This window comes from Alosa alosa, chromosome 13 (assembly GCF_017589495.1).
Source record: "Alosa alosa isolate M-15738 ecotype Scorff River chromosome 13, AALO_Geno_1.1, whole genome shotgun sequence".
In the NCBI taxonomy this organism is placed as follows: domain Eukaryota; kingdom Metazoa; phylum Chordata; class Actinopteri; order Clupeiformes; family Clupeidae; genus Alosa; species Alosa alosa.
This window is the reverse complement of record NC_063201.1, coordinates 13,358,912-13,368,911: the sequence shown is the minus strand read 5'-3', so window position 1 is coordinate 13,368,911 and position 10,000 is coordinate 13,358,912. Positions and strand designations below refer to the sequence as shown.

At 47.5% G+C, this 10,000-nt stretch overlaps 1 protein-coding gene across 1 annotated transcript in view; it reads left to right on the top strand.

Moving 5' to 3' along the window:
* The window catches only part of bbs9 (Bardet-Biedl syndrome 9), a 159,601-nt gene that overhangs the window by 90,165 nt on the left and 59,436 nt on the right, over window positions 1-10,000 (top strand). Inside the window, exon 24 of the mRNA XM_048260719.1 lies at window positions 6,005-6,136. Within this exon, the coding sequence (XP_048116676.1) occupies window positions 6,005-6,136 (132 nt within the window). The remainder of the gene's footprint in view (window positions 1-6,004; window positions 6,137-10,000) is intronic.

The window sequence follows — 10,000 nt, the reverse complement described above, 5'->3', positions numbered from 1 at the left end:
CAGGCCTGCTGAGATCACTACTGATATCGCTCTCTCTTCTCCCCCTCTTTCTCTCTTCCCCTCTCTCCTTCTCTCTCTCTCTCTGTCTGTCCGTCTGTGTCCCTCTCTCCGTCTTGTGTTAAGTAGACACAGCTGGACAGTTGAACCCTGGTGTCTCGGTCAGGCGGGTCAGCTGGATGAGTGGTGCGCTCTGGCAGCGCGTGTGTTTGTCCTAAAATGTCTCTGCGTCTCCTCCTCCCAACTCTTGAAAGCCCAAACTCCAGAAGACCTTCGCCGGCCAGACCATAATGTAGAAATATTGTTGCCAAGCACCGAGTATGAAAACAAGGACCGATACGTACGTTCCCACACGAGCCGGTGTCATGGGAACGCAAAAAGGAGACTCTCTCCCTCTATAGACCCTTTCAACAAGGTAAACAAAAACAATGCTTGAACGTTCTATTTGGGCCCCAATCTACTTCCTCTGCATTAAGATAACATATGGAATGTTAAAAAGGAAGTCTTGTGGGGCCAACTATGATGCTGATAATGGAACTCTCTTGAAAGGGTCCATATTCCCATTTCACTTTCCCTTCTCTCTTTTTTTTCGAGAGAGAGAGAGAGAGAGAGAGAGAGAGAGTGACAGAGGTGTCTGACTCTCTGGGACTGTATTGGGCTTCTTGTGCGTTTGCTGCTACTGCTGGTTAAAGTGGTCCTTGGGAAGCCTCATAAACAGGCTCTACTGTTACCTATTATGTCTTGCTGGACAGACTTCAGATGTCTTCTGTGTGCAGAATGATGGTTTAGGAATGAATGAGAGTTCTTCCACTCTCGGAGCACTCAAATGGGATATATCGCATGAAGCGTGGGACATGACAGTGCTACTCTGTATTTTTGACACTTGGAGACAAAGTGCATTAAAACTGCTGAAGTTTATTTTCAAAGTAACTAATGTATGATGTAACCGTATTTTTACTGGATTTAATGTACTTTTCTGAACTATTTGTGTGTTGTGTGTGCGTTTTAGTGTGTCCTCCATTTCCTGTAGTTTTAAGTGACATTAGAGTTTGTGTGTAGTTGTGTATGTATGTGTGTGTGCACATGTCCTGTGTGTGTGTGTGTGTGTGTGTGTGTGTGTGTGTGTGTGTGTATGTGTGTGTGCTCTGCGCTGCATGCTGAGCGGTTGCTCCGCGTGCGCTGGTGATTCCCCCCCCCCCAGTCAGCACATGATTTATCCAGATTTCTACAGCACTTCCAGTCCTTCCCTCACTCGGAGCAGGAAAAGGGGCTCCGACATGGGGATCGCTCGCTCGCTCGCTCGCTCCATCAGGGAGCCATTCCAGCCCCCTGTCGTGTTTTCACATCATTCAGCCCCCCCACTCCCCCAACCCCTACTCCCGAGGACGTGCTTTAAACATTAGCAGGAGCCCGCCTGGAAGCCGTGTTTTTTTTTTTTTTTTTTTTATCGACGGGCGCTGCGGTGAGAGCAAACTTTTGCAGAGTATTTTGCAATGGGCCTCAACAGCAGAGTCTGAAACGGCTGAGAGTTAGTGCGGTTTATATTGTGCATATCGGCAAATAATGTGCTGCCGGATCCACCAATCTCCAATCGAGCCATGTGACGCAGAGAAAATGCTTAACTGACTTGAGGTCAGTTGACTCGTCAGTAAGCACTGGCTGGGGAACCAGAGTTTGAGCTGACACCTCAGCTGTGAACAGGTATATAAGTATAAGTATAAGTATATATACTCTTTTGATCCTGTGAGGGAAATTTAGTCTCTGCATTTATCTCAATCCGTGAATTAGTGAAACACACACAGCACACAGTGTACACACAGTGAGGTGAAGCACACACTAATCCCGGGGGAGTGAGCTGCCTGCATCAACAGCGGCGCTTGGGGAGCAGTGAGGGGTTAGGTGCCTTGCTCAAGGGCACTTCAGCCGTGCCTACTGGTCGGGGTTCGAACCGGCAACCCTCCGGTTACAGGTCCGAAGTGCTAACCAGTAGGCCACGGCTGCCCCCTAAATCCCTAAATGCCCCCTATTTGATGTTCACAGTGCTCAATGCTCACGTGTGTGTGTGTGTGTGTGTGTGTGTGTGTGTGTGTGTGTGTGTGTGTGTGTGTGTGCGTGTGGAGTCGATGGGAGACACTCCAGCGCACCTGAGGGGCTCCGGTTTCCCTTCGCTGAAGCCTCCTGACCTCACTGCCGATATCTCCCCGACACTTGGATTAGCCACTGCTGTGGGGCCGGCCAGGGGGGCCAGCATATCTATTCCCCCCAGCAGGGGTTCAGGAGCCTGGGTATCATCAGTGGTGTGCAGCTGGTTGTTGGGGGGGGGGAGGAGGGAGACAGGAGGTATGGGACTCAGTTGGCGGCACAGTGTGTACTTTGGAACTCGGAGCACCTGTGATAGCTTCACTCTTTCTCGCTTTCTCTTTTTGGCACATCTATCCCTTCCTCTCTCTTTCTCTGTCTGTATCTCACACACACACACACACACACACACACAGACCAGGGTTCCTCTCCCTCCCCCAAGGATAAATATTTATGAGGCTGAACCTCTCGGCACAACGCTACGCTCTGGGAGAGTAGCACAGTCTGCTGTTTGCTTTGCGCTCAAGTGTCAAAAGTTTTGTTATTTCTTCTTTTTCTCCTCTTTCCTCTTCTCACCCTCTTTTTTCCCTCCCTCCTCCTCTTCATCAACCCCTCCCTCCTCCTCCTCCTCTCCCTCCTCACCAGGGTTTCTTTTCAGATGTGAAGATAACAGTCCACTTATAAGTTGTCAGGCTGTTTGGCCCTGTGATAACATCAGGCCCAGCTTGTGATTTGGTTTCTCCTTCAGTAGGAAGTCAAGCTCTAGGCACGTTTTCCCATCCAGAGCCAGGGCCGTCTCAGCAACCGCTGCCAGATATAGTGTGAGGGAAGTTTCAAACTGTCTGTCAAATTCAGATTGGAGGGGGGATCTGAATCATAGCTGTTCAAACATTTGGTTACCACCAAAGATGGCTGGGTCACCAGAATATAAGGAATTTCAAACCTCTATGTGTTTGTCTTTCTCAGTGGATCACATTAAACAAAGTTTTTTGTGGCATAGGGCTGACTGGTTGAAGAGGAGTAGTGTTTTTCTAATCCTGTTGTCCCTGGTCGACTATTGGTCTTGATGTTTCTCTCTTGACAACAAACTTGTTTGTCTTTTTTCCTCTCCCCCATGTGGAGTCGTCGGGCTCTGTTTTTAAACGAGCGTGCTGGCCTCCCTCCCTCACCTTTACACTGAAGGCTTGCACACTCTATGTGCTGATGTCTTTCATTCAAATTCACAGCTACAACCTGCTCCATCGATAAAAATGGTAGCAGTCCCCTCTCTCTCTCTCTCTCTGTGTTTCTCTTCCTGGCCCTCTCAGTTGATAAACATAAACAGAGAGCAGTGAAAGTTTTCACTGTGCACAGGCAGTGCTTTTCCAGATGGAGTCCTTCTACTCTGTCTTGATAAGCAAAAGATGGGGAGGGAGGGGGTTCACTGGGCCAGAGCCCAGATGTAGCATTCGATCCTTCTCTGTCATTCTCTCTCTCTCTCTCTCTCTCTCTCTCTCTCTCTCTCTCCCCAGCTCCCTCTCCATCACTCGCCTTTTGATGTCCCAACAGCAACCCTTTGTTCCCCTCCATGAAAGACGTGTGTGGTGAGGGAGGGAGGCCACTGCCTTCGTTTAAAAAACAGAGCCCCACTGAGCCAAGCTTATCTTGTCCTGCCTCTTTACCCCTCCACTCTGGGCAATTCCTGTGGTTTGGTCTCCATTTGCACGAGGAGCTAGAGGAGAACGGGAAGCATATGTAACGAAGACACACAATCTATTCGGAATTTGCACCGGTAGCTAAAGCTAGTGGTCCGTGCCCTGCGCTCGGCTTGCTGCAGCTGTGCGCTCAGTCTTTGGCAAGCCGAGTCTGTCATCTATTTGTCTTGTCAGCGTCTGTCCATTTCTTTCCAGTTACTCCTTTTTTTTTAGTGTGCGAATGTCTGCGATAAGACAGGATGAGTAATGTGTGTGTGTGTTTATTTGTGTGTGTCTGCCTTTATAAGAGGCTACATTTGAGTGTCATTCTGTAAGTGTATCTATTCCTCTGAAGTTTCTCCTGGCCCTGGCTCTAGAGTACTGGAGTACTGGCACAGGAGTAGAGTGCTCAAGTCAGCCACCTCCAAAGCAGCCATTAAAGACATTTCTTCAGTCATAAAAAGACTGGGAAGTGGTCTTTGGAGTCAGGACAGATTTTCTCCCTCCCTAGCGCTTGTAAAGGTAGATCAGGTGTCTGTTTGATTCTCCCCCACGCCCTCCTCACTGACATCCTGGATATCAAATCCAGGAAGTGAGGCACTGAGCAAAGTGTCTCACTTCCTGTGTGCTGGGGTTGAGCAACATCAGACAGGAGGAATAACAGGAGGAATGCTGTCCACGTAATGACTTACTACTACCTCAAGTGTGTGTGTGTGTGTGTGTGTGTGTGTGTGTGTGTGTGTGTGTGTGAGAGAGAGATTAGCAGATTAGCTAAATTTTAGCAGAGTTTAATGGAAAGGCCAGTCAACGTTGCCGGCCCTGGGCAGCATGTGAAACAGAGACGTCCAGAGCCTGAGAGCTTTCTGGATGTTGTTTTAATGGATGTCTTTTTCAGTGTCTGGGTGGGCGGGGGAGTGTGGGGTGGAGGGTGGGGGTGACGGAGTGGGTTGGAGGGTTGTGTTGGAAGGAGGAGGAAGTGGCTACATATTTCAGCTCTGTGTTGATGTAGGAACGAGGAGCGGTTTACCCCACCCAGCTTCCACCACTCCTTACTCCACACACACACACACACACACACACACATACACACCCCTGGTTTCTTGCCTCCAGGACAGTGGAATGACACGCTTATGAAAACAGCTGTGTAATTAAACCCCCTCTCGGCCCTTCTCCCTCGCGCCCCTGGCGACACAAGAACATGTCTGTTAGCCGCGTAAGCCGCCAGCCATCACAAGCAATTGGTCGTACTAACGGAGGAGATTGGCTTTATTGAAAGGGTAAATATTAGAGCAGGATTAGCTTAATCTGTTCGTAAAGGAAAGTCAGCCCTCGCTAAAGTGTGTCTGTGTGTGTGTGTGTGTGTGTGTGTGTCTGTGTGTGTATGCGAAAGAGAGAGAGAGTGTGGATGTGAAATTAAATTGACACGGGGAAAAAGCGAACCAAACAGATGGAATTGTGGGAAGGGAGACTGGGGACAGGAGAGACACAAGGGGTCCGATTCATGGGGCCAAGGGCCCCTCTAATACCAGCTGATCCTTTGGATTCAGCCCTCAATCCCCCCAACGGAGACCCGCAGGCCTGACCTGATGACCCCCTCTGTATTACCAGCTCACAGGGTTTAGTCAGGTGTGTGTGTGTGTGTGTGTGTGTGTGTGTGTGTGTGTGTGTTTGGGTTTGGGTTTGTGACGGAGTGTGTGTGTGTGTGTTTGTGCGAGAGGAGAGAAGAGACAGAGAGGTTTGTTTTTTTCATCCGGATACAAGTAGCAAAAATGTCTCACCCTACATGCAAGCCTGACTCCAGCCCTATAAATATTCTGGCTTGTTAGAATTATCCCATGATGACATGTTAGCACCTTTAAAGCTGTGGCTTTAGCATGTCTTTTGTAGAAAGATGTCATGGGACGTATAGCATTAAGAGGAGGTACTGTAATTATAGTGTTTCTGTAAGGGAAATACTGTTCTACACTTAATGTTCACGACCTTTCTTTTCCTCAGTTGTAGTTGGAGTTTCCTCAGGGATATTTTTAAAGTTCATTTTCTTACCAAAAAAGAAAAGTTTTGTTGCCAAAGTCTAGAACACAAAAACAGAGAAACGCATTGAACCACTGAAAATGCAGGAACATAAAATGAAACACACACTCACACTCAAACTCACACTCTCAAACACAAACATTTGCATTTCTTCTCATCTTTCCTGCATTTGATCTTGTTAATGTGCTCACACTGAAGCCGTGTCCTCTGTTGTGTGTGGTCAGGTGGATGTGAGCCCATCTCGGAGACCCCAGCAGAGGTGGAGCAGGACCAGGAGGAGCCTCCCCTGCAGCAGGAGTTGGCCGCCAAGTTCATCAAGAAGAAGCAGCCGTCCAAGAAGGTCAAGAGCAAGTCAGGTAGGGACCCTCCCCCGAAGGCCACACACACGTCGGCGAGGTGTTAAGGGCCGGCTTCCCTTTACATGGCCTGTTCAACAGCAGCAGCAGCTGCACAGGAGCCTCTTTGTTTCTATCCATCTGTTTCTCCTACTCTCTTTCTCTCTCTCTGTCTCTCGCACACACACACACTCTGTCTCTCTCACACACACATACTCTTTTCTTTCTCTCACATTCTCTTGTCATCTGTCTCCTTGTTTCATTCCCCCTCTCTTTCTATTTCTCTCTCTCTCTCTCTCTCTCTCTCTCTCTCTCTCTCTCTCTTCCCCCCCCACCCCACCTCTCTCTTTTTCTCTCTTTTATTATACCCACTAGTCCTCTCTTCTCCCCTTTCCATGGTTCCACCTCACATTGTCTCAATCCATCTCTCGCTCATACGCTCTCACTCCTCTAACTCTATTTCCATCTCTCCTTTTCTCTCTCTCCCTCCCTCTCTATATATATATCTGTCCATCTTTCTCTCTCCCTGTCCCTGGGCCTGTGCCAGTGCCCGGTATGCAGAGAGCCCTCACTAGTCCCTTGGACGGAGTTCCACTGCGATCGAACCACTTTCGGAGGCGCTTTCTCTCTCTCTCTCTCTCTCTCTCTCTCTCTCTCTTTCTCTTTCTCTTTCTCTTCTCCCTCTCCCTCTCCCTCTCTCTCTTTCTCTCCCTCTCCTCTCTCTCTTCTCTCCTCTCTCTCTCTCTCTCTCTCTCTCTCTCTCTCTCTCTCTCTCTCTCTCTGTGTGCTGTGTGTCGCTGCACCCCTCCATCTGGTTCTACTCTTGGCCTGCGCTGCCTTCTCCCCAGCCTGATTGGATGTAATAGCGAGTGAATTGCAATTTTTCCGGTCATTATCAAACTTGAGATTTCGCTGCAGCACTCCAAATTGTTTTTTAATCAAATGAATTAAAGCTGTGTGCCTTGCAATGCTGTAATGGGGACCTAGGGGCAGAGAAGGGGGACTTGGGCGGAGTGTGTGTGTGTGTGTGTGTGTGTGTGTGCAGGCTACTTGCAAGCAGTAGGGAGATTGAACTGGACCCAGAGTGGAAAATACAGAGCTTGTCACTGAGGCTTTTTTTCAGCTGGTCCAAATAGAATTTCTTTTGAGCCATTGAACAAATTGTGTAGAGAGCGCAGAGGGTAGAAGGAGGAAAGGAAGGGAGGGAAGAGAATGAACGAGTGTTCATAAGCCCAGAGAGAGCGCAAGAGTGTGCGTGTACGTGTGCGTTTGTGTGTACGTGTGGGTGTGGGTGTGGGTGTGTGGGTGTGTCCGGTGTGTGTGTGTGTGTGTGTGTGTGCGTGTGCGTTTGCGTTTGTGTGTGTGTGTGTGTGTGTGCGTGCGTGTACGTGTGCGTTTGTGTGTACGTGTGTGGGTGGGTGTGTACGTGTGTGTGTGTGTGTGTGTGTCTGCGTGTGCTCTTCTCTGTGTGTATGACCCATGTGTATGCACATGTCCTTATTTGAGTGTGTTTGGCATCAAGTGTGTGCATGTGCCATCACACGACCATGTGTGTGAGTATGTGTTTGTGTGTTTGTTTGTGTGTGTGTATGTGTGTGTGTGTGCCTGACAAGTCCTCACCAGCTGACTGGTGATAAGGCCTGAGCTCGGGAGCTCTGGAGGAGACAGCCCTATCTCTGAGCTGAAAGGCGGCATCTTATCTGCCATCTGCCCTGATTGTCTTTGCTGTCTCTCTACTAATGTCCATGTCCTCCATCAGCAGGCACTGCCTGGCCCTGCCACTGATCCTACCCAGCATCCACAATCCTACCCAACATCCACAATCCAGGGTCCTGCCACTGACCCTACCCACCGACCCTACCCAACATCCACAATCCAGGGTCACTCACTCACTCACTCACTCACTCACTCACTCACTCACCTCACTCACTCGCTCACTCGTTTGTATTAGAAACCTACTGGTTACTAGCCTGATGTAGCCAAGCTCAATTTAATTCAGAATGTGAGTCTGATAGTGCTTGCATTGGAGCGTGATTATGGGGCGAGTTTCAACCGATACAGGGGAAAAAATGCCTCTGCACACGATTGGATACACCTAACCAATCACAGCTACAAAATAGCCTACCGTGAAACCCATTGGGAGAACAGCCAAAACTCCCTTCTTCTCGACAAATGGCTTAATCACTGTTTTCTGTTTGTTGCGCTGTCAATATCTTGTGCAACAGACGAGATAGCAACATCTACAGGTCTAGCTTCTCAAGCGACAGGGTTTTTGTTGTAAACAAAATCAACCGAAGCATGCTCAGATCACAGGAATGACTAGGCACCGTTGCGCATCTATCCATCATTGTATAAATCCCGCCGGGATGATTTGATTGGTCGGCTAGTTTTCATACGGGCATAGAAGCTTGTCTATGGAGCAAGTTCAAACCGAATTTCCCGACCTCAAATTTTGTGGGCGGGGTTAAATTCGGGCTGGCTTCCAGGCTAACTGGTTAACACACACACACACACACACACACACACACACACAGATAGGCTCTCTCTCTTTCATATGGATACTAAAGATATATATTATAGTCACACAGACGCACAGACACTTCAATGTGGATTCAAAGCGCGACTCGCCTAGATGTGGTGAGAAGAAAGCTAGGGTGTATCATATAGTTTACAAACATACAGAGAGAGAGAGAGTCAGGAAACGGCTCGTCCATATCGTGCAGATCAAACCCGAGTGAGAAACAGGACTTTGTCTGAGAATTTGGCGTCCGTCCCAAATACACAACTGGAGCAGCGCGTAATGAGTCTCACTTGTTTTGTGTTGTGCGGTTAAAGGCTCGTTTGAGGAGAGTGTCAAATGTCTTCAGAGAAAGGAAAGAAACGAGCCCCGATTATCCCACCTCCACCCCCCTCCCCCGACAATGGAGCTGGCTTACTGGGACGCGTTAAAAGTTTTATTTCTCTGGCAAGGTTGGCTGCTGTTGAGTTTCCAGACTCTGCCTGCTTGTGTTCAGGATTTTCCCAGACACTCATAGCTACTCAGCCGTGTGTGATGGCAAAATGTGGCAGTGACCTACAGGTAACTGACCCTGGCTACACCCACAGTTATATTTAGTCTGGTCTGTGTGGACCTGCTTTTATGTGTGTGTCTATATTTGTGTGTATGTGTGCTTGTGTGTGTATGTCCCTTCTTTTATGAGTGTTTGTATGTTTCTGTATGTGTATGTGGGTCAATGACGTGCCATGCAGATTGGGTGTCCAAGTCCATTTAAAATCATTTTAAATTATTCATAACAAGCATCATTTTTATTCTTTAAACCTTTAAACCTGTATCATTTGAACATATTTTCTGTTTATCATAAAAATTAGATATATTTTATGTTTTGTCACCTCAAACCCACAAAATGTCAGGTGGCGCAACCATCTGAGCAAATTAACACTATGTGAAATGTATTAAATATAGAATTTAAAAGGTAAGGGAATGAAAAATAATACGGGGGCATCCTTTTTTGTTGAAGACTTTTCAAATAAACAAAGTTTGCTAGTTTAAAAGCTCTTAAATTGTTTGTAAAATTGAACAACTTTTGTTCGGAAATTTGAAAAAATCTGAAATGTCAGCGCGGTTTGAATTGCAGAGGGAAAAGAGTAAATAGGATATTGCCTCATCAAGAGAACCCCAAGTGACCTTTACTGATGAGTGAAAAGTTCTCAAATCTCTCTCAAATATTGATAAAAAAAACAGCTACTTTCTTTTCATAGTTGGACTTGTCAGGTTTACATGTCAGGTGGTACAACCAATGTAAAACTAAGAAAAAGTTATTTTAATATAAAACTCTTTATTGTATTGGAAAATTGAATGCATGAACTTGCTAGCAAAGTCAGGAG